This window comes from Gossypium hirsutum, chromosome A12 (assembly GCF_007990345.1).
Source record: "Gossypium hirsutum isolate 1008001.06 chromosome A12, Gossypium_hirsutum_v2.1, whole genome shotgun sequence".
In the NCBI taxonomy this organism is placed as follows: domain Eukaryota; kingdom Viridiplantae; phylum Streptophyta; class Magnoliopsida; order Malvales; family Malvaceae; genus Gossypium; species Gossypium hirsutum.
This window is the reverse complement of record NC_053435.1, coordinates 83,895,575-83,920,808: the sequence shown is the minus strand read 5'-3', so window position 1 is coordinate 83,920,808 and position 25,234 is coordinate 83,895,575. Positions and strand designations below refer to the sequence as shown.

The window sequence follows — 25,234 nt, the reverse complement described above, 5'->3', positions numbered from 1 at the left end:
CGTACACACCATCGCATACATCAAACTCCCAACTGCATTAGCATATGGGACTTTCGCCATATATTCTCTTTCTTCTTCAGTTTTCGGAGATAATTGAGCACTAAGTTTCAAATGAGAAGCAAGTGGGGTACTTACATGTTTTGTGTTTTCATTTACACCAAAACATTGTAATACCTTTTTCAGATATTGCTTCTGATTTAAACAGAGCTTGCCTCTCGGTCTATCTCTACTTATCTCCATGCCAAGAATCTTCTTGGCCTTACCTAGATCTTTCATCTCGAACTCTTGATTCAACTGAGCCTTCAGCTTATCTATCTCATTTTGGCTCTTCGAAGCGATTAACATATCATCAACATACAAGAGTAGATAAATGAAAGATCCGTCATGCAGCTTCTGCAAATATACACAATTGTCATATTTGCTTCTTGTGTACTTCTGCCTTCTCATAAAGCTATCAAATCGCTTGTACCACTGCCTCGGGGATTGCTTCAATCCATATAGCGATTTGTTAAGCTTACAAACCCAATTTCTACCACCAGCATCTGTGTATCCTTATGGCTGAGTCATATAGATCTCCTCTTCTAACTCACCATGCAAGAAAGCCGTCTTAACATCAAGTTGAGCTAGCTCCAAATTCAACTGTGCTACCAAGGCCAACAAAATTCTAATGGAGGAATGCTTCACAACAGGGGAAAATACATCATTGTAGTCAATTCCCTCCTTCTGAGCGTAGCCTTTAGCTACCAATCTTGCCTTGTAGCGAATATCCTTCTTGCTAGGAGATCCATCTTTCTTTGCGAATACCCACTTGCATCCGATTGCCCTTTTACCTTTCGGTAATTGCGCCAACTCCCAAGTATTGTTCTTCCGGAGAGACTGCATTTCTTCATCCATGGCGCTTTTCCATTTATCACTTTCTAAGCTTTGCATTGCTTCTTGATAAGTGATAGGAATATCATCAACAACGGGAAGGGCGTAGGCCACCATATCAGTAAATCGAGCAGGTTTACGAATTTCTCTCCGTGGCCTTGCAACTGCAACTGGTTTTGGTGTACTTAGTGGTTCTTGGGTCAGAACCTCTTCAACCTCTAATTCCTCCATTGTGGCTGGAGAATTAGACTTATTAACTGGGCAAATCCCCATCTGCTCAAACTCCACCTGTTTTGGAGTACACTCCACCTGCTGTAGAGTATTGCTCGTCTGAATATCTTTATCTGCTACCTTTTTCAATGTGGCAGATTCATCAAAGGTAACATCTCTGCTACAGATCATTTTCTTTGTGCTTAAGCACCAAAGACGAAATCCCTTCACTCCAGAAGTGATTCCCATAAAGAGAGCTTTCTTTGCCCTCGGATCTAACTTTGACTCCTTCACATGGTAATATGCAGTGGTTCCAAACACATGTAAGGAATCATAATCTGTAGCCGGTTTTCCAGACCATACCTCCATAGGAGTTTTTCTTTCTAATGCAGATGATGGCAAACGATTAACAAGATGGCCAGCGTATGTCACAGCCTCAGCCCAAAATTGTTTGCCCAACCCAGCATTAGACAACATACATCGAACTTTCTCCAGCAATGTTCGATTCATACGCTCTGCCACTCCATTCTGTTGTGGTGTATCCCTAACTGTGAAGTGTCGAACAATACCATACTCTTGGCACACATCGAAGAACGGATCACTTTTATATTCCCCTCCATTGTCCGTCCTAAGCCGCTTGATTTTCTTGCCAGTCTGGTTTTCGATCATAGTTTTCCATTTAAGAAAAACTCTAAGCACTTCATCCTTAGTTCTCATGGTATACACCCAAACTCTTCTGGAAAAGTCATCAACAAAAGTAACAAAGTAGTGTTTTCCTCCCAATGAAGGTGTCTTGGAAGGCCCCCACACATCTGAGTGAACATATTCCAAAATACCTTTTGTATTATGGATAGCAGTACCGAATTTCACTCTCTTTTGCTTTCCCAGAACACAATGCTCGCAAAATTTTAATTTGCAAGCCTTTGCACCTTTCAACAATCCTTGCTTTGCCAGAATTTGCAAGGATTTTTCGCTGGCATGTCCCAACTTCATATGCCACAACTGCATTGAGTCCAATTCTTTGTTACCGGAAGCTGTAGCGACTGCTCCAATAACTGTACTACCTTGGTAGTAATACAAGTTATTTTTCCTGATGCCCTTCAATATCACAAGTGCGCCAGATGTCACTTTCAAAACCCCATCTCTCATAGTAACAACTGAACCATTGGATTCCAAGGCTCCCAATGAGATGAGATTTTTCTTCAAACTGGGCACGTACCGAACATCAGTCAGAACTCTGGTTGATCCATCTTTATTCTTTAATTGGATTGAACCTATCCCAACAGTTTTACAGGCATTGTCATTGCCCATATAAACAACTCCTCCATTTAGTTCTACTAAATCAGAGAACCACTCCCGGTTAGGGGACATATGATAGGTACAACCCGAATCCAATATCCACTCATCTGAATGGAACGACGATGATGATGCAACCAGTGATAGTTCAGAGTCACTAGTATCATGCTTAGCAACACAAGCATCTACAGCAGCTTTTCCCTTATTCTTCAGCTTTGGACAATTTTTCTTCCAATGGCCTTTCTCATGACAAAAAGCACATTCATCTTTCCCGAGTCTGGACTTTGACTTTGATCTCCCCTTTTGAGTTTTCTTCCGAGTGTATGAACGACCTCGGACTACTAAAGCTTCTGTATCTCTGATTGAGTTTTTCTGTTTGTCCTTCTTTCTCTGTTCATAACTGTATAAGGCCGCACAGACTTCGCTCAGAGATATATCACTCCTACCATGAAGTAGAGTAGTTTCTAGGAACTCAAACTCCTCAGGAAGTGACCCCAACAGCATCAAAGCCAAATCTTCATCTTTGAATGTCTCATCCATATTCAGCAAATCAGTGACTAACTGATTAAATTTGGTGATGTGATCATTCATTGTGGTACTTGGGACGTATGTGAAGCGAAACAGTCTTTTCTTCAAGTGGAGCTTATTTTGACTGTTTTTCTTCAAAAATTTTTCTTCAAGTGCCACCCACAACTTATTTGCAGAAGTCTCCTTTGAAAAAGCATACCTCTGCTCTCGAGAAAGGCATGATCGAATTGTGCCACATGCCAACCGATTGATCGCCTTCCAATCTTTCTCCTGTACATCATCTGGTTTCTCTTCATCAATGGCAATGTCTAGACCCTGCTGAAAAAGGGTATCTAGAACCTCACTTTGCCACATACCAAAATGGCCCGTGCCATGAAAGATCTCCATGGCCAATCTTGCATTTGCAATTGTCGGTCTTGTCCACATGGACGATGTTGAAGCTCCTACACTGACCGTTTTCTCCATAATCTTTCAATATACCTAAGGAAATCTTTTCTGATGTGGAAGATCAGTTTAAACTGCAACCACAGAGCATACTACGATTAACCTTCGGCTCTTGATACCACTTGTTGTTCCAATAGGGTCGGAAGCGTGTAAATTATTGTACTAAAAAATCACACAAAGTTCAATTCCCAGGGAAGAGAGGTGGATCACATGGATCTCTTAAATACCAAGTCTTTCCTTAGACAGAATATCCCTTCTATAGTAATTTAATAGCACAATTAAATACTACTATTATACCCTCAAATATTGAAAGAAAAATAGGACAAGAAAGAACACAAGAGTTTTAACGAGGTTCGGTAAATTATACCTACGTCCTCGGGCACTAACACCAGATGATAACTTTACTATCTCCAAAGTATTGCAAACAAATAGAATTCCTTAAGAATTCTCAAATGGGAGAAGAGAGAAAACTAAGAGAGAAAGATTGGTTGGGATGAATTGAAATGAGAAATGAGAAGGCCTATTTATAGTTGAGGTTTAAGAACCAAACAATAAATAGCCCATTATCTCAAGGACCAAAAAAAAAATTATCCCATGCCACTTTTTCAAAGTCAACTTTAGGGTGCTAAACTTGCACCACTTTGTATTGTTTGCCATTAATGTTGTCTCCCATTAATGTTAACAATTTAATCGTAAATTTGAGATATTTTTTTGTTGGTTTTATTTAAATCAGTTTAAAATTGATTCTAACTTATTATTTTTAATCAGATCAAAAGAACATATGATAAAATCTCAATTCTATTTGTGAAGCTAAAATTTTCCATAATATATTTATCAAATAATTACTCATTTATAAATAATGATTTTAATATCCCATTTCTAACCAATCAAAATCGTTATATCCACATCTAATGATTTTTCTTTTATACTTTTATAAGAACAAATAAAAAGCTTGGAAGAGATTTTGTTTATGCGTCAATTGACCGCGAGGTACAATATTACATTTTTTTAGAATAAAAACAATTCTTTTATAGAGATTAATTCTTTTAAAGTTTATAGTTATTTCTCATAATAATATTGTTATCAAATTTCAAATCTAAATTTTTCTCTTAAAAATATAATATGTTTTATTATACGTCAATGACCACTAATCCGAAACCTGGATAAATAGATTGTTATACAATAATGACCACCAACCGTAACTCAGATAATATTCAGGTCACCTACCCGCGATCCGAATCGACCCTGTTAGATGGATGTGTGCGAGACGTACAATGAGATGACAACCAGGGGAGCTCACGGTATCAGCTTGCACGAGTCGAGAGGAGTTCACAATTCAATTCGCACATACCTAAAGAGTTCACATGTGGTGGGCTGCGAGGTTCATCAAGCGACCCAAAACGATACACGTGTCCAGCATGCCCAAGGCCTACTCAGAATATCAATCCTATAAATAGTGGGGTTAAGCCCATAAACAGTGAAGTCAAATCATAAATAATAATATATATAAATATCTGAATATTTCATTTAATGAGACACCAAAAATTACTTAATATGTATTATTATCGCAGTAGGTAATATATAACTTTTCTCATTTAGACTAACTGGTTGCGCTAACCCTAAATAAATTCATAAATCGAAAATTAAAGTCAAGAAAAAAAAAGTTGGTTTTGGGATGAACATCTTTCGGATTAGTCGTGAAAATTTAATTCCAACATTGAAAGAAACCAAGGTTAGTATTTTTCAATTAAAGAATCTTAGTAATCTCTTCCATTGAAAATTACGATAAGTCGGGGTCTCCTAAAATGTGGAATTTTTTATTTAAATTATTTAAATTTTTTAAAAATTTAAATAAATAAAAATAAAAATAAAATTATATTTTCATCTTCTTAAAAATTGTAAAAGTTTAATCTGATCTTTTAAAAATTATAAAAATATAAAATATTAAAATAATAAAATTATATTTTTATTATCATAATAATTATAATTTAATTTCTAACTTCTATTTTTTTTATTTCGCCACCATGAAAATTGAGTTGTAAACAAATAATTTTCTTCTACAATTTCTAAATCTTTATATCCCATTAAAAATGTATTTTAATATAAAAAAATTCAATATTTAATAATTATATTACATCCCAAGATAAATTTTGAGATTAATTGTATTAAATCATTAAATAAGAGATTATTTCTTCCAGCATTGTATTAAAATGCATTGGTTAGTGTGACCCTACCCACAAAAGTCGAAATTTGGAAAAGAAAAACGTGAACAAGAAGGTTGATTGGGTTTAAGATAAGATGATGCATAGATTATGTGACAAAATTGCCGGCCCAAGCCCAAATTAGACAAACACAAAAACAATCCAAAAATGTCCATTTACAAATTAAACCTAATAGCCCAAGCCCAATTGACCCATTAGTTAAACTAGGGTTCCAGAAAGGCTAAAACCCTAGCTAGCCTTCTGCCACCAGCCGCACTTGCCCACTGCCACATCTGCACCGCCACTTGCTCCATCGCCTTGTCGCCCACTTGCACCTGCAAAATTAAATGAATAAGAGACAGAAAGTGATAAACAAAGCATGTAAAATGACTTTAAAAAGCCAAGCCAAAAACTTTTGTAACATTTGGCAATTTTTTCTTTGCAAATACGAAGCATTCGATTTTAAAATACAAGTGAAATAGTGACTTTAGCAACACCAAAACAGGGGGATGGTCTCAAATCAGAGAAAAATACCGAAAATCAAACCCGAAAACCTAAAGTGATTTTATTTTATTTCTTTCTTATTTCTGAATCTATTTCCTTGCAAATATACGAATATTACAAACATATTAAAAAAATACAAAAAAATATAAAAAAGTACCTTTCGGAGGGCCGGCGGCGACCCTACGACGGTTTCCTCGCCAGATTCTTGCTTTGGCCAGAGAGAAATGAGAGAGCCCTCCCCCTTTTTTTTTTGAAACAAGGGAAAATGAATTTTTTATAAAAAATTTTGCTTTTATAACATCAAAGAAACGGCGTCGTTTTCATTGGCCTCCGCGTGTTTTTTGACGGAAGGGCTAATTGCACTTTTAGCCCTTCCACTTTTTTATTACTTTGCAATTAAGCTTTTTCTTTGTTTTAATCTCGCCCTAAACTTGTGCTTGGAGTTCAATTGGGTCCCTCTTGGTGCTGTGCGTTTTGAGAGGATGGGATATTGCCCATTTTGGTCCTCTTTTGTTATCTGCGCGCCCAAATTGGTCATTTTCTTTGTACTTTTATTCCAATTTTGCCCCGAACTCCTATTTTAAGTTCAATTTAGTCCTTTTTGCTATTTTACCATTATTATTATTATCATTATTTGTATCCTTATTAATATATTATTATTGTTTCCTCCTATTATTATTAACCTATTATTATTCTTATTAGTATATTATTATTTCCTATTCTTTATATTATTATTATTATTATTATTATTATTCATGTATTTCCTCCTATTATTATTAACCTATTATTATTCTTATTAGTATATTATTAACGTATATATTATTATTTATATTATTGTTATTATTAATACTCTTATCGTTACTATTGTTTTTATTCCTTTTATTATTATTATTATTATTACAATTAACATTTTTTAATTACGGTCACCATTATATTTTTTATTTTATTATTATTACTAATTTTTTATTATCATTATTACTATAGTATTATTATTACTATTATATTTTCATCTACATAGATTTTCTTGTTACTTACCTATTTATATTTCTATCTATTTATATTTTCGGTATTATTGTATTTTAAGCATTACATCTATATTATTATTTTACTATTGTTATATTTTTCATATTATTATCATCATCACTATTATTATCTTTTTAAATAGTTTCACATAATCTTTATTTACCACTAGTTTCTTTATTTTTAAATACTTTTAGCTTATTTATTATTTCTCTCTTATTTTAGTTCATCCGTTTTATTTTATTTTTACTTTCATCGCCATTGTTCACATTTGCGTTTATATTTATTCTGTCATGCCTGTCAATACCGAAATTTTTATTTATTTATGTATTTTTTATTATCTCGTTTCATTACGAACTTATACTTTACCCAACCCAAAATTAATTCTCTTACAAATGCAACATTTCATATTTGAAAATTCGAGAAAATCGTGCCCTAACTTACTGGGTTTCGATTTTTCTCATTTAACCTAAATAATAAAATATTCTTTTGAATTGTAATACAAGTTTTGAATAAAATGCTTACTCTCAGAGATACGAGGTGTTGTGTCCTAACTTACTAGATATGACAACTTGTTACCTCGAGATAAGAATTTTTGCAAATAAAGGCAACATTCGGTATTTGGAAATTCAAGAAAACGTGCCCTAACTTACTGGGTTTTGACTTTTCTCGTTTACACTAAATAACCGAACATCCTTTTAAAATGTTAAAATACATGAATTTTAAATAAAGGCAAGCTCATTCTCAAAAGTTCGAGATATCGTGTCCTATCTCAAAAGTTTGAGATGTCGTGTCCTAACTTACTGTACGTGACATTTTATTACTTCGAGACGAGAAGGTCTTTAACATTCGAGTTTTCTACAAAAAGAGGGATCGTATTTTAAAGTCTTTCAAGTTTTTTAAGTTTCGACACTAAGACACTAATTAATCAACTAGGTACCAATTTTTGGGCGTCACGAGGGTGCTAATCCTTCCTCGTACGTAACCGACTCCAGAATCTGTTTTTCTGAATTTCGCGGACCAAAATCGTTGTTTAAATAAATCAAATCTGTTATTAAAAACAACCACTTTTACGAGGTGACCCGATCACACCTCATCAAAAAGGATTGGTGGCGACTCCCATTGTTTGTTTTCGTTTTCAAAACCAAAGTCGACCCCGTTTTTTCAAAAAAATGGTTCGACAGATTAGATTTTAAATCGGTACTTAAATTTTAAAACTTTTTAATTGAGTTTTGAAAATATTAATATTGTATTAATCAAGTCATTTTGTTAAATTAACTGCCAAAAAGGCATTAAATATCAATTTCGATCTAATATAAATCATATTTAAAACATGTGGATCAAATTGTAAATAGTATATACCTATCATATGAACAACTTGGATATAATGTGTTAAAATATTATAATGACAAATAAAACTTAGGGGCTATTTTTTTTTTTTTTACTTATCAATTTGATTCACATGTTTTAAATAAACTTCACCTCATATCAAAATTATTTTTAAACACTTAAATTGATTAAATGGCTTAATTAATATAAACCCAATCCAGCTGAGAACTCAATCACAACATTTTGAAGTTTGAAACTAATTTAAAATCTAGACTATAATTTAAGTTTATTGAATGGAATTAACCCTTAAAATTTTAATTTTAACCATGGTTAGATATAGATTAATGAAAGCCTTCATTGTCTCTAACCAAAAGCCTCCCTCAAAAACCACAAACAAAAAAATTGCAGCTACCTTTCTTCATCGATGAATCCTAGAATATGACAAAGCAATTATTAGCTCTTCCTTTGTTTCCCTCAAAAGAATCATATGGATAACTTTCCCAAAACATTGAGCGAGTGTAGCTGGGAGGAGAACAAGCTATTCGAGCTGGCTCTAGCAGAACTGGTCGATGCGCGACACCTAGATCATTGGCAAGTGGTTGCTGCCATGGTCGGAGGTGAAAAAACTACACAAGATGTGCACACACACTATGTAATACTTTTGGAGGATTTATAGTTAATTGAATCTGCTATTTGAATGCGATTTTACATATAGAATGAAGAACATAAAGGCAATCAGATTCTGCAGATATGAACCTTATTATGTTGAAATAATGTGATAGTTTTCTGATGTTTTTAGTGTTTTGGGGTTTTACAGTTTGGTGGTTAGGTTGGGTACGTAAACTGATACCAAGGGGGGAATCCAAATTTTTTTAAATAGGGTTGGAATTTAATTGTAATTTTTAAAATATAAATTTATTATATATTAATTTATAATTTTATTATTTTTGAAAGGATTAAACATTTTTTTCATAGGGGGTTAAAGTGTAATTTTACAATACATTAATATATAATTTCTTTATTTATAAGAGGATTGAATCGAATTTTTTTTTATTTTGAGGAGTCAAAATGTAATTTCATTATATTAATTTATAGAAGATAGAATTTTTCATTTTTAGGTGACCAAGGTCCCTGCCTAGGTTTATGAAAGTAGATTGACCAAGCAACATGCACCTCCGCTCTCCCCAACTTACCTCCAGCATCATCATCTCTTTCTCTACTCCGATGACTCTTTGCCCTGTGCTAAACAAGATGAACTTCCCATCTTCACTACCTTAATATCAACATTAAATATAATTTCTTAAATTATTTAGTTCATTTGATCTTAAACTTGTCTGAGTGTTAAGTGGAGCCTGAAAAGACAGAAGATATAAAAGGATTAGGTTTCGACATGTGTTTTGATTCCTAAATGAACGACAATATGTAGAGATGACAGAAAGCAATTGGTGTTTTTTTTCCCTTCTTTGCTCAACGTTTTTGCTTGGTGGTTTCGAGCTTGATGACAAATGTAAATCACGTGTGTCACAGTATGAGAATTTTTCATTTTTGTGCTTTTGGTTGGGAAGATGAGATGGAAACCACGGAGTTTTGGCTGTATCTATATTTTATAGGAAGAAGGAAATGTGAAATGAAAATGGTTAATTAGTGTGACAGGGTAAGGTGCTAGGAATTTTTTATTGGTATCGTGATAAAAATATAAATTGTTGGAGGTCGGTTAAAATGACTTGTTAATTTTTTAGCATCCTTTATATCCGTTTTATTGTATATATTTGAGGTTCGTGATTATCTTTTTTAAGAATTTTTTTTAAAGTTCGAACTTACATTCTCTCATTAGAAATACAATATACATTACCATTACACCCAATTAGGGGCGAAGCTAGAACAAATTTTTAGAGGGTCGAATGAAATTTTCATTTTTTATAGTTTATATCTTTATATTTTTTAAAGGATTGAATCAAATTTTTATAATTTTAGAGGAGCCAAAGTACAATTTTACCTTTACTAATTTAAATTTTTAAAAAAACTTCAAAGGCCTAAATAGAAAATTTTCATTTTAGAATGACAGATTTATTCACTCTGTCAATAACCGAGCCGGATATGGTGTATTATAAGGGATTTGCCTTTTCTATTGATTCCTACGGATTGGATCAAAAATAATTCTTGAATGAGGTATTCAACTCCAGGGATGAATCGAAAAAGAAATATTTATCGGCTCTACCTCCTATAAATGAATCTTTTTATCGAAGGATCAGAAAAAAAATGGGTCTGGATCTCTTGCGAGAATGATTTGGAAGATCCAAAACCAAAAATAGTGGTATTTGCTAGCAACAACATAATGGAGGCAGTCAATCAAGATAGATTGATTCGAAATCTTATTCAAATCCAATATAGCACCTATAGCTACATAAGAAATGTATTGAATCGATTCATTAAAAAGAACCGATCTGATCGCAACTTTGAATATGGAATTCAAAGGGATCAAATAGGAAATGATACTCTGAATCATAGAACTATAATGAAATATACAATCAACCAACATTTATCGAATTTGAAAAAAAGTCAGAAGAAATGGTTCGATCCTCTTATTTTGATTTCTCAAACTTGGAGATCCATGAATCGGGATCCTAATGCATATAAATACAAATGGTCCAATGGGAGCAAGAATTTCCAGGAGCATTTGGAACATTTAGTTTTTGAGTAGAAGAGTCGTTTTCAAGTAGTGTTCGATCGATTACGTATTAATCAATATTCGATTGATTGGTCTGAGGTTATCGACCAAAAAGATTTGTCTAATTCACTTCGTTTCTTTTTGTCCAAATTACTTCTCTTTTTGTCCAAGTTGCTTCTCTTTTTGTCTAACTCAGTTCCTTTTTTCTTTGTGAGTTTTGGGAATACCCCGATTCATAGGTCTGAGATCCACATCTATGAATTGAAAGGTTTGAATGATCAACTTTGCAATCAGTTGTTAGAATCAACAGGTCTTCAAATCGTTCATTTGAAAAAATTGAAACCTTTCTTATTGGATGATCATAATATTTCTCAAAAATTGAAATTCTTGATCAATGGAGGAACAATATCATCATTTTTGGTCAATAAGATACTAAAGTGGATGATTGACTCATTCCATACTAGAAAAAATCGTAGGAAATCTTTTAATAATATGGATTCCTATTTCTCAATGATATCTCACCTGCACTACACCAAAACAGGCTTTTAGCGGCATTTGGATAAAAAACGCCACTAAAAATAAGCATTAGCGGCGCTTTTATAAAAACACCGCTAAAGGTCGAGCATTAGCAGCACTTTTTGGAAAACGCCGCTAAAAATAAGCATTACCGGCGTTTTCAAAAAAGTGCCGCAAAAAACCTAAGCCAAACGAAGTCGTTTTCTGAGTTTTTGGGGCCTTTAGTGGCGTTTTTGAAGAAGCGCCGCTAATGCTCGGGCCTTTAGCGGCGTTTTGGAAGAAGCGCCGCTAATGCTCAGGCCTTTAGCGGCGTTTTTGAATAAGCGCCGCTAATGCTCTGACCTTTAGCGGCGTTTTTTAAAAAGCGCCGCTAATGCTTGGGCCTTTAGCGGCGTTTTTGAAAAAGCGCCGCTAATGCCCGCTTTTGATATATTCTCAATTATCTCATTCTTTGATATATTTTTAAGTAATGTTTCAATTATATTTTTTTATTATAAGTTAAAAAAATAGATATTTCGTTGTATTTATTATATATTGGTCAAATTTACATTTAAATGATAACCAATAATATTTTTTAATACAAAATTTTTTATTAAAGAGAAGTCCTAACTCCTAACTATTTATTATTATTTTTCAATCACTGTTTATTTAAACTACTTTATTAGAAAAATATATTAAATTATGAGTAAAATAAATATCATAAAACTTAAATTGTAAAAGATACGATAATATTAATTTTAAAATATTTAATTAATTAACATTATAGTTTAAGGTTTAATATATACGGTTTAGGGTATATGATTTAGGGTATATGGTTAATTTAGGATTTAAGGCCGGTTTAGGAGTTACAATTTTAAGATTTATAGATTATGGAATTAGGGATTATGGATTAGGGATTCTGGTTTAAGGGTTGTAATTTAGGGGTTAGGGGTTAGAGATTAAGAGTTAGTGTTTTAAGGTTTATGAATTTAGTGTCAAGTTAGGGTTTGGGGTTTAGATTAATTAGTGTGTTCTAATTTATATTGAATAAGGTGTAGGGGTTAGGGGTTAAGGATTTGGGTTAGGGTTAGGGTTTAGGGTCTAGATTAATTAGTGTTTTTTAATTTATATATTAAATAAGATTTAGGGGTTAGTAGTTATGGGTTAGGGGTTAGGGGTTAGGGGTTAAAGGTTAGAGGTTAGAGGTTAAGAGTTAGTGATTTAGGGTTTAAAGATTTAGGGTTGGGTTAGGGTTTAAGGTTTAGATTAATTAGTATTTTTTTAATTCATATATTAATTAAGTTTTTATATGATTGTAAAAGAGGGGTTAGAGGTTTAGGGGTTATGTTTTATGATTTAGGTTTTAAGAGATAGGGGTTAAGAGTTTAGATTAATTGGTATTTTTTAATTTATATATTAAATAATTTCTTATATAATTGTAAAAGAGATAATATTAATTTTAATATATTAAAATTATGATTATAGTTTAAATTATATAAGAGATAATAGATCAATTTTATACATATTAAATGGTTTAGGATTTAAGGTTTACTTTAGATTTGTTAAATGATGAAATTTTATACAATTAATTAATGTTTTTATATTTAAAAATATTTAATCTAAATTTAGATTAAATGGTTTAAATCATCTGATATATTTAAATATTAGATTTTTGAAAAAATTGATAAATAAACAAATTAATGTAACAGTTTGACAATAAAAGAGATAATATGAATTTTAATTTATTAAACTTATCATTAATATAGTTTTTTAAAGTTTTTTTTTCATATTTTAAAATTTTTTGTTTTTGTTTGTGTTTTCTTACCTAAAAAATTATATAAAAATTTTAAAATTTATCTAATTCTTTTAAATATTACTTAAATTTTCAAAATTTATTTATTTAAATTTGATATGAATTATATAATAATTAAATATAAAATTGTAAGAAAAAGTCAATCATTAGCGGCGTTTATGAGAAAAACGCCGCAAAAAGTAAACAATAGGTGAAATTTTTAGTGGCGTTTTATATAAAAACGCCACCAAATTCATTTTACTTAAAAAATTTCGCGCTGATTTTTTCCCAAATTTTCCCCCTAAAACCCAAAAACGAAAAAACCCCAAATTTCCCCCTAAAATGGAGGCACCAAAGACGATTCTATCTTCTTTGATGAGAGTAGCAGTGTGAGGAATGGGAATTCATCTTCTCATTTGTTGAAACCTGAATCTGGAGAGATATTGAATTTTGGTGAGAGTAAGAGAAGTGGGAATGGGAATTTGTTCACAGGAAACTCTCCGTTCGCCGTGGAGAACAAGAAGAGGTCGCCTAATTCAAGAGGGAGCAACGAAGAAGCTATGCTTTCGTTTACTTCAGGTGTAATTTTACCTTCATCTGGTGTGGTGAAATCAAATGGGGTGCCGGGGATTCAGATCACTCTGATCTTGAAGCTTCCGTTGTTAAGGAGGCCGATAGTAGTCGAGTCGTAGAGCCTGAAAAGAGGCCTCGAAAACAGGGGAGAAAACCGACTAATGGAAGAGAAGAGCCTCTAAATCATGTTGAAGCGGAGCGTCAAAGAAGGGAGAAGCTGGCTTCCTACCTCCACAGAAGACTTGATAACACTAAAAGAGGGAATGGTGGGTGCTCCACCTCGACCTCGAGCCTTCCCTTCATCACTCTAACCTTTACCCGAAAGGAGGAGGAAATCACGATAAGGGCAGTCACCCACCCAGGGGAAGTGTCAGGCCAATCGACCATCAGCTGAGGAGAAGAAATATCGAAAAGATTGAACTTCAATTACGCCGCGATTTAGTAGTGATTCGGGGGAAGAGGAGCTTGGTAGCTTGCTCCAGTCCAGTTTCAGAGGTTCAGAAGCCAAAGGCAACTCTCAGACCCTTTGAGTAACCAGAAGCTTTTTGGTGTCTGTGACCCAGTATTTATTTTCTTGGATGATTGATTTTTATTTTGCAGGTGTGATTGCGTTCTATAAATTGGCCGTGGTTGAGGGAATGAGCATGAGAGCACTCATTGCTTACAGATTCATCTTCGCCACTGCTTGTATAACTCCACTTGCTTTCATCTTTGAAAGGTAACTTTCACAATTCCTCATATAATCTGTTTTTTTTTAGTGTATAGGTTTTGATACCAGAATAATTCAAGAACTTAATCTTTGGTCAACCAACATAAACATAGTCAAACCAAACATGCTGCTGTTGGCGATCAAGTCTTAGGCTCCTTGTTGGCTTTAGCTTCTTGCCTAACATTTGCAATTTGGTACATAATTCATGTAAGTTTTTTTTATATATAATCATTTTTATAAGGTGCATTCAGTATGTGCATTAAAAGTGAATCTAATTGTTGGATATACTCGGACTAGAAAATGAATTCGATTTAGAGGAATTAATCAAATTAAGCTTACGTCTCAAACTAATCGAGTATGTTTAAATTATTCTTGTTATGTTTGCGCATTATTCTTTCTTTTTTTTTCCTTTTGCAGGTTTCTTATTTTTGTTACTTTTCTCATTTCCATTCTTATTTTGCAGCCTGCAGCGTGTTGTAAATCGTTAAGACAAGAAAAGCATTGATCTCCAATGGGGTGGATTGAAGAAAATATGAAATCAACTCATATTAGACAAATTCCCTCTCAAGCCATCAGCCTCGGTGCGTTTCCACTTTTCTCTTAATTCTTTAAAATCCTTTTATATTTCAAAAATTCCATCGGATAATGATTGAAATTTTTAGTTTAAATCTCGTTAAGGAATGGTTATTTCATCGGCACTGATAATATGGAAAGGATTGATTTGCATTATTGGGAGCGAGTTGCCGGTGGTGGTTGTGCTATCTGGGAGTATGAAACCCGGTTTCAAACGAGTGAGCCAATTTTTTACACGTATTTAAAATTAAGTATTTAAAAATTTTGAGCTTTGATTTGTGATAGTCATATAAATTTAAATTTGCCAAATGTTGAACTGCTTGAACGACAAGTGACAGAAGGTTCTCATGTTCTGATGTAGAAAATCTCTAGAAAGTAGAAACAAATAGTTTTGATAAGGTTAACACCATGGTCAACTCTAACAGTCTTGTTCATGAGCTGTGTACTAGTGGTTGAACATTTTCTTTCTGAAATTTATATAGGTGTTATGGCTGTAGATTATTTGAATTAACGGGTCCCCGCCTGGTTATTCTGTATGCTGGATTTAGTACATTGCATGTTTGGTTATGCTTTGTCAGGTTCATGAGCAGCGAGATAGCAAAGAAGCTGAAATACTCACTAAAGGTAGCATATCCTTGATATCAAGCTAGTTGAATGTGAGCAAATACAAGTTGTGGTTTGTTTGTTTGTTTTCAACGAACTTTAAACTTTTTATTATCAATCATGAAAATATTTTCTGACTATTAAAATCTCTTTCCCCACCAATGAAGTGGAGAGTGGACACTTCTAAATAGTTTTGTTTGTTTACTTGTGGAATGGTCTTAAATACATTCCAAGTTCTTCTCATTTTTTCATATGTGTGTGTGTGTGTGTGGTTGATCATTCTTTAAATATCTTCATATGTACAGCTACTGCTTGAGTATGCTAACCTTTTCAATCTTTTGACTGGACATATTCATGAGGAGACGCTAATCTCTACGATGACAGAATGTTGTGCACATCTAGTAATCGTTGGTTGCAACAAAAATACATCATGGGCAGAGCTGTTGGGTAAATCAAACACCTATATATTTCTCAAAGTGTTAACAAGTTCTAGAAGTGAAAACATTTGTAAAACACTCTGATTAGGAATTTCTTGCATCACCATTTGTGCTGTATGCTTTGAGTTTCAAGTTCATCACACTTCAATAGTAAAATTACTCTTCTGTTTTATTATTTATTGTATTTTTAATTGTATATATCTTCTCTGAACTAATTTTTTATGTTTTCTGCATGGCAGAAAGGATCCCATAACGTTCACTTATGCTTACCTGAGGTTTGTTCTAAATTTTTCCAAAAATTGGGCTGCCCAGAAAAAAAAAACTTGAAATAGGTTTACTTAGTACTAGTTAAATCGGGCTTGATTTTAGATAAATCTAATTATTATCTTTAAGCATGATATGTTCTAATACTTTGATTTAACCTGTTGGTGTATGTATTCTGACTATGGAATATCATGTTCAAATATTCTACAAAGAAGCTAATTAGGAGATTCTGTAATTGTTGATGGTAATTGGAATTTAAGAATATAGGCTTAAGGGTTTAATTGGAATTTAAGCATGATATGTTCTAATATTTTAAATTTATATTGATGAATACTTTCCACCTATATTGACTTAAGTGAGTAGATATATCAGTAGTGTACTTTTTTTATTCCACAAATAATATTAAAAAGTTGAGATATATTTTTTAGATGTATTTTTAATAATTTACTATAACATTATAAGACACCTAATTTACTATAACAATATAAAACTATTTTAAAAAGTTGAATTGATTTACGTATCTTTGCCATGTTCACTATGGTTTGAACAGATTAAGTTACTATTATTTTCTTGCAGAGCATGTAGGAGCCAAATTTGCGGTTCAAATTCGAAGCCATGCTCAAAAGTTTTTCTCTAAGGCTCATTGCTTTGAGTTCATTACAAGATTTCCTTGATTAAGTAAATGTATTATATCTTTTATTACCAAGATTTACTTGATTAAGAAAATGCATTGTATATTTTATTACCTTGCATATGTATTATTTATTTTAGTTTTGATTCTAAATTTGTATTTTTACTTAGTGGTCTAACTTTTGGATTTTAATTGTGTTATTAATTTATTATTTTAAATTCTAAATTTAAATTCATTAATTGTTATATTTATATTTAGTTTTAAAGTTAAAATTTTCGCAGAAAATTTAATTTAAATAATATTTTTTATTTATCCTTAAAACATAATATAATATTTATCATAGAAATAAATATTATTTGAAAAAAAATTATTTTTTTAAAAGATATATTTTTAGTGGCGTTTGTGTTAAAAGCGCCGCTAAAGGTCTATTCTATAGCGGCATTTGTGGGAAAAAGCGCCGCTAAAGCTCAATATCTTAGCGGCGTTTGTGGGAAAAGCGCCGCTAAAGGTCTTGGTTTTTAGCGGCGTTTGCGAGGAAGCGCCGCTAAAGGTCTTGGTCTTTAGTGGCTTTTTGGGGAAGCGCCGCTAAAGGTCATGGTCTTTAGCGGCGTTTGTGGGAAAAACGCCGCTAAAGGTCTTAGTCTTTAGCGGCGTTTATTTATAAAAACGCCGCTAAAGTTAGCGACGCTGTCATTAGCTGCGTTTTTAGTGGCGCTTCTCAAAGCGCCGCAAATACTTTTAGTGGCGCTAAAAAATGCCGCTAAAGGCCTAAAAAAGCGCCGTTAAAAGCCTGTTTTGGTGTAGTGCTTCCAGCCCCCTGTATCTGCCTCTACACCTAACACTCGTTAATAAATTACTACCTTTTAAGAGGATCCAAAAACAAATATATCCATTTAATCCAAGAGGAGACAAGCCAAGACGCCCATGTTTTACTTGCTCTAGTTGTCTACTTATATACTATTTTTCTAAGTGCTTTCAAGCCCAATGATGAATGTAAATCTGTATTTCACAAAAAAAAAGAATTTAATTATGATAATTTTTAAAAATTCCATTTATTAATAAACACATAAATTAGATATACAATTTTTTTTATTAATTTATTGCATATAAATTATTGATTTACTTTTTTGTTAAGTATTTATATTTAAATGGTTGAACTACTAATTTTTAGATCAATGGTTTAATAAAAGAATGTTCAACAATATTATTCAGTTGTACTAACTTTTTAATTTGCATAAAGTAGAAAGATAAGAGGATTTGTCTTCATAAACATGAAGGATACTTTAGTTTAAAAAAACATTATAATTTTTCTTTTTCGATTTCATAATTAGATATAAATCAATTATGCTATAATATAAAAAAAATCATTTTCTTTATATCTATATTTAAAAGAAAAAGTGAAGAGGGAAAAGGTCAGTGCTAATGAAGCTTTGCCTCAAAGACAATGTTAAAAGAAAAAGCGAAAAAGAAAAGTAATTGTCTATGAAGCTTTGGCTCAAAGAAAATGTTGAAGAAAAGTGTAAAGATAAAAAATTGTTTAAATTTTGTTTCGTGAAGTAAAAAAAAAATTTGAATTGGAAAAGAGAAAGAAAAAAATAGTTTTTAATTACTACAGATAGTGTAAATAGAGAAAGTAATACAACAACTACTTTAACTATTTAATAACTTAAATAAATATATTCATATAGTTCAATAATTATATTGTATGATCAAAACGTAAATGTATTGATAAATTAGACTTGGTTTACGTAAAAATATCAATTAGACTTGGTTTACCTAAAAAAAACTGATTAGGTAGGCTGACGAGATGCACATGCTCCTGCTGTAGTGCATCATCATCATCATGAATTCATTCGAAATTCTCTGATCAATGATGTTATATTGCTTCAACCCGTGAACGTTATACATCTGTTTCGTGTGTGTTTAGACATGATATAATTTGGCAATATAACTTTAGATACTTCAACCACATGTAATCGACTTTGGACCACTCCACTTATTATTAACCCCCAAAACTAGTATATGATTATGTCAAAACCTTCCACCATGGTCCCATATCTATACACTTTTAACTTCTGTCAAACCCCCCCCATAATTTGGATTTTGAAATCACCAAAAAAACATTGAAAAAGTGACGAGAAATTATTAACTTTGGTTGGATTAGATGGTAGGAAAGTTTCGGGCTTAAATTTTGTGGATAATAAATATAATATTGAAAGATATTTATTTTGTTTAAATGTTTGACCTATTTTGATTTCAAATTTAGTTAATGTTGAGGGGGTTTAATTTCATAGGGAGAAGTCTTTAAAGTGTTGTCCTTAGAAACGTCGACTTGATTCCTTAACAATAGAAAGTATTGTCCTCTAAGGGAAGATTTTGTCCCCCTTCCTCAAAAACGATTTTGCTCCAAAGTATTGTACTAGCCAAAAGTGACCTATATTCTATAGGTAAGGAGTTTGAATCTCACCATCGGCAGAGACTTACGTCTTCTTTTGGTGGGTGACCGTATATCCACGTACGATCGAGACTTTCCTCTATATGAGTTGTACACAGCTCTTTGCGAAAGAGGATAAAACATTTCCCAAAAATAATATATTCTATTGTTGAAGGGTCAAATCGACGTCTCAAAAATAACATTTCAAAAACTACTCCTCAAAAATAAAAATTCAAAAAGTTAATTGGGAGGTGAAATATTTGACAATAAATAATGGGGTAGTGGGGAACCTTTGTTTCAGGTTAATTAGTCAATATCTAAACAAAAAGGTAGGCAAGACTGCCGCTCTTTACAACCTCAAAGCACTTAAATAAAATCGAATCCACCAGCTTTAAATTACTATAAAAACAAAAATATCAATTCAATCAACTCTTCATATCGAGCTTTCAATAATGGAAACCTTTCTATCCTATGCACTCTAATATACTCTCTTGCTCTTATCGAGAGATTAAAAAATAAAGAAAAAAACTAAAAATGAATCTGAATAAATAAATAAAAAATCATAAGAGAATAACGTCTAAGTCACTAAGGATCCATTCTGCCTCTTCATCTTTGTCAGTAACAAAAATTTCAGTGCCCATATCGATAGATGTCCATCTTCTTTTAGCTAGAGGGGTATTCGGATCCTGAAATAGAAAACTATAAATCTTAAACCCTAAACCATCAATGAAATCATTTAACAATCAAACAAGTACCTGATAGAAGTAAAGTCTACTAGCTAGGCCGCCAGTGTCAAGCACCCATGTTCTTGGATCCCCAATCCAACCTTGACCCTTTTCAGTTGGGTATCCGTATTCACCCCATATAGGGTGAGGCAACAATTGAAGAATCTCTTGTGCTTGAGGATTGCTGTATGGATCGCAAAGACTAACAGGTTGCTCCAAGTGCTGAGCATTGCCAGGAGCACAATAGTAGTGGTAAGCTCCATATGGGAAATTGGCCGTGTCATTCCTTAAAATCTTTGCGTTGTTAGGAGTAATATGGTATGGTGGGCAATTCACCAATGCTGTGGGACTACACCAAGCTGGTACATCAGGGTTGATGATCATCTCACTATATCTTGTAACATCCGTCAGCACATCACCATCACAAGGCTCACCATTGTTCTTCCAACAACTACCTATGTCAATGAGGTAGAATTGGCTCTTGGGTCCACCTCCTTTTTTTATTTCTAATGAGAACTTGACTTTAAAATTAGATCTTGGGAGCTGAAAGTGAACGAAATGGTCAAATTTTTTTTTTTCAAAATTGAGTGACTTTGTATGTCAAACAAGGATGCGTATGAATCAAAAGTAAGCAAGAGCATTGATTTGGTATGAATTAGTTGTAAAAGTAAGTAAAATGTCTGATTTTAAATTCTAAAATAGAACCAAGGATTGTTTTCAAACTTACAGTGTGGAGCATTCCTCTTGTTTCATAATGGTATCCACCAGAGAATCCTTTGGTTGCATCAGCTCTAAGGTAAAGCATCAACCATGGATATTTCATTGAAGTCTTGAGCCTATGCTTAAATACCCAACTTCCAGAACCAAGCGTTTTCTCCCAAATCACTTCATAAAAGGATAAATTTGTAAGACCTTTCCCAATATCAGCATCCAAATCATAAGTTCCATTGAACCATCCCCTCATTGTACCATCACCTAACAGTTGTGTAGGCTGATGGTTCAAAGTGGGTTGATTCATGCACCCTTCTCCAAAGCAAGGGAAGTTCTTTGAAGTAGTAAAAGGAGGTTTGGGTTTCCCATTTTCAGGACAAAAACCGGCCTTTGTATCAAAGTTTCCATTTTTCAACATAACCATCCAAAATTGCCATGGCTTTGAACTGTCTGAAACTTCGCATAAAGAACCCAAATACAACTCCTTCTCAACTGCATACAGATCTGGCCGATGCATTGCTTCTGTAGATAATCCTTTAAACGTTTTGCCTATTCCAAGCTTGTTATCTGCCTCAGATACCTTGTGTAACAGGGTTGAATCTGACCCATTTATAACTCAGAAAATTTAGAACACCAAATAAACATTAAAAACAAAATTCATGGACAAAATAACTTTTTTCTACACTTACTTGAAACGTCAAAACAATCAGCAGCTCTCGGACTCCCCATGCCAGGAGCTTCATGGGCAACTTCATTGCAGAAGTTCCAAGCTTCAAAAGCTACCCTCAAACCATTTCTTCTCATTCCTGGATCACCCACTGCCGACATTCCATTTGTAGCTATTTCCCTCTCTGCATCCTTATAAAATCTACCATTAACTCCACCTAAAAGCAAATTTACACCTACAAATATCACTAACAAATACTTCCTCATTGTCTTTCCCAGTACTACCTCCCTACTCCTTTTTTTACCCTATAAATAGGCAAAAAGAAAGCTAATCTCTTTACTAACTATGAGGCATAGGATTTTGACGGTATCTTTAAAATGTTTGGTTGCTGTTGTTTTCACTGCTGCTTCAGGCTTCTTTTTCCTCTTCTAACTGTTGCTTTAAGCAGGTATAGCTTAAATGACTTGCAAGTAAAATCTGTCTTAATTTTATCTTTAATAGAAACAATGAGATGCCATGTGTTAATAACATTGGCAAACAAAGTAAACAAGTTTAAAATCTTTAGAATTTATTGAAAAAGAAAAAAAAATGGTGAAAAAATATTTTAATTTATAAAAAAAATACAAAATGGTTATTTAATTATTTTGAAGTTTTTAAGTAGCTAACTGGATTATATTAGTATAATGGATCAGCATCCATTGGCAAATAGAAGAACATATTTTAGATTCAAGTTGATTTATGCGGTTGATATCAAAGATCAGAGAAGAAAATTGTTTAGATTTTGATTTGTACATTCAAAACTGTTTAAAAAAAATTGAACTGCAAAGAAGAAGTGAAAAAAGAACTTTTTATTGGCGCAAACATTGAAAATATAGAAAGCGATTTTATTCATATTTATTTTGTGATAAATGTTTAAATATATTTAATACTTGCTTCAACATTCTAAATGTGTTTTAAATATTTGAATATTATTAATTTAAATATTCGAAGGCTTTTTAGTCGCAATAAAAACAAATTGATGCAAGATTCCTTTAAACAAGTAAATTATAAATATATTATAAATATATTCCTTTAAACAAGATTCTTTTTTAATTATATTTTTATTAATTTTTAAAAAAATATATATTTTACTGATTGCTTTAGGGTGATGGGCGTCGAATCCACCAAAAATAATTCCTACAAAATAGCTCTAATTAGTAATAGAGTGGTAGTAGGGTCGAGTTAACAGGGATTGATACTCTAATCAACTTTCGAGTTTGGCTTATGAACAGAATGTCGTGTCAAGGGTTGTGGCTAGAGTCGTGCCCACGACTCAAAACGTACCAGCTGAAAAATAAGCAAATAAATAAGTAAAGCAGGGGATTTTTGAAATTGAGTAGAAACTAAATAATTTAAACTGCTAAGATAAATAATTAAATAAATCAGAAATTAAATTGGAATTTGTAATCAAATGTAATAAGCCTTAGCCTTAGACTCGGTAAATTCCGTGTTGAGCATCGATCCTCGAAAATTAATCTTCTCCTCCAATCGATAAGTCAGTTATAGCGGTTAAGAACGTCCTAACCACCAATTCTTCCTTTAGTAGTTGGTTCCGATACGACCTTCAAACCAATCCTTACTGATTATCTAACCGAGATACACGTGTTCCCGATTCAAGATTCCGACAGCTTTGCGTTCTGAAGAACCCAACTCGAATCAACGGCCTCAACCGCGTGGGTCGTTTAAACCCGATCACCTCTTTCTCGATTTGTTCTCAAAAATCCTAATGCAGCACGGCCGACTCGAATTTTCAACTGTAAGCAAACACGACTCCAACCCAACGTGCACTTTGACTTGAAATCGAATTCAACTTTAAGGGATAATTGGTCTATCTCGATACTTAGGAAAAAGGTGAATACCGATTAGAAGTATTTTAGGCGCGAGTACGAATCTCACAATTCTCTACCGGAAAGAACACCGGCCTAAAGCTAAGATAAAATTTAGTGGAGCATGAATTTATTCATGCTTAAAAGTGATGATGATGGATTTATGTGAAAGGTGATGGAAATTGGAAAGGAAAAGCACTTGGAAGGCAATTAGCCCAATTTGACAAAGGAGCAAAACCAAATGAAAAAGTGGCAGAATGTTAAACTCCAATTTGAAAAGGGAAAATGAGAGTATTTCTATTCCAAGTAGAAGTAGGAATACAAAGACAAGATATGATTTTTCTAAGAACTAAAAGCCCCTATTTATATACATAGGATTTACTAAAAATAGCTTAATTCTAAATTAATAAAATAAAATAATAATAAACAATAAAACTAAATAAAACAAAATAATATCTTCTATTTTTAGCTTTTTACAAAGTTAAAATTGATGTTAAATCCTTGGCATTCCCATCTTTATGATTTGGCCCCAACTCTATGATTTGTCTTTCAATTTGGCCCATTTTTGCTCGTTTTTTGACCAACTACATCCCTGACAAGATTAAATCATAAAAACACCAATTAAGCAGGGATTAATTCAGAAATAAACCAAATTAGACACAAGAATTATGTAAATTAATGTGTTTATCAACTCTCCCCTACTTGGCTCATGCTTGCCCTTAAGCGTGTTGTTCTTTCGAACATCAAATTTATTCTACAATTTATTAATAATCGAGTCTCTTTTCGCATACATGATCAATGTAAACAACTTAGGCAAAAAATGAATAAACGCTCAAGATACAAAGTTCGATCAACAAGTGTCATAGAATTGAAACATATGGACTAAATAATTTCACTGAATTGAGTTTGAATCTAATAAATTGCAAGGCATTATTTAATTAACTATACATTAGAAAAATAAAATTATTGACGTGATCAAGCCTTTTTACGCGAACTAGGATGACAACCCAAGCACCCTATCCCGGTTGTTCAGTTCAAACTGTCTTAAATTTTATTTATTATATATATTATTATATATATTATTTTTTTTTATTTTTTTATTTTCTTAATGTGAAAGCTCAGTTAGCGGAATGTTTATAAGTTATCGACTTGTCACTCGAACCTTTTTACGCGAGATAAGATGACAGCCTAAGCACCTTACCTCGGTTACTCAATCCGGTCACGTTTTCGAAACTTCACTCATAACTTGAACCTTTATTTATTCACTTATTTATTAATGCACAAGCAAATTTAATTTTCCAAACAATCAATTTATACGAAAAAAATCTAGCTACATATATCAATTTTAAGACACAAATGTTGACTAACCTATATACTTGAACATTTTAATTCAAACTTTGCCCAATTGTCCAAATTAACTGAGTATGAGATTAAAGGCTCAATGTTTAAATAAACTATCAAATGAATTTAACGTAAGATTGAACACATGCAAAAGAGAGACATACAGCAAAAGTCATGCATATTTACTTACCAACTCAACCCCCACTTAATCTATGCTTTTCCTCAAGCACGTGTTATATGCAATAAAGTTTAGTAACTCAAACAACAAGCAAAGAGAAAGGTTAAGAATACTCCCCATGTGTTTCAACTGATGTTGTCGGTGTTGGGTAATAATTGTCAGCATT

The 25,234-nt window shown here is 32.7% G+C and overlaps 1 protein-coding gene and 1 long non-coding RNA gene across 3 annotated transcripts; one reads left to right on the top strand and one right to left on the bottom strand.

Moving 5' to 3' along the window:
- The first annotated feature begins 13,728 nt into the window (after positions 1 to 13,728).
- LOC107922804 (uncharacterized) lies at positions 13,729 to 17,253 on the top strand. 2 transcript variants are annotated; one of them, XR_001691435.2, is made up of 5 exons: positions 13,729 to 14,648; positions 15,103 to 15,220; positions 15,318 to 16,262; positions 16,492 to 16,527; positions 17,093 to 17,253. It is a non-coding gene; the product is annotated as an uncharacterized lncRNA (long non-coding RNA). The 2 variants fall into 2 exon arrangements; XR_001691439.2 differs by lacking the exon at positions 13,729 to 14,648 and adding an exon at positions 14,690 to 14,846.
- Positions 17,254 to 19,952: 2,699 nt separating this feature from the next.
- LOC107922817 (uncharacterized) lies at positions 19,953 to 22,145 on the bottom strand. Its single transcript, XM_016852992.2, has 4 exons — positions 21,707 to 22,145; positions 21,034 to 21,617; positions 20,337 to 20,849; positions 19,953 to 20,267 (listed from the first exon to the last, which is right to left on the bottom strand). The coding sequence occupies exons 1-4, from the start codon at positions 21,948 to 21,950 to the stop codon at positions 20,142 to 20,144; spliced, it is 1,467 nt and encodes a 488-aa protein (XP_016708481.2). The 5' UTR covers positions 21,951 to 22,145; the 3' UTR covers positions 19,953 to 20,141.
- Between the last annotated feature and the right edge of the window lie 3,089 nt (positions 22,146 to 25,234).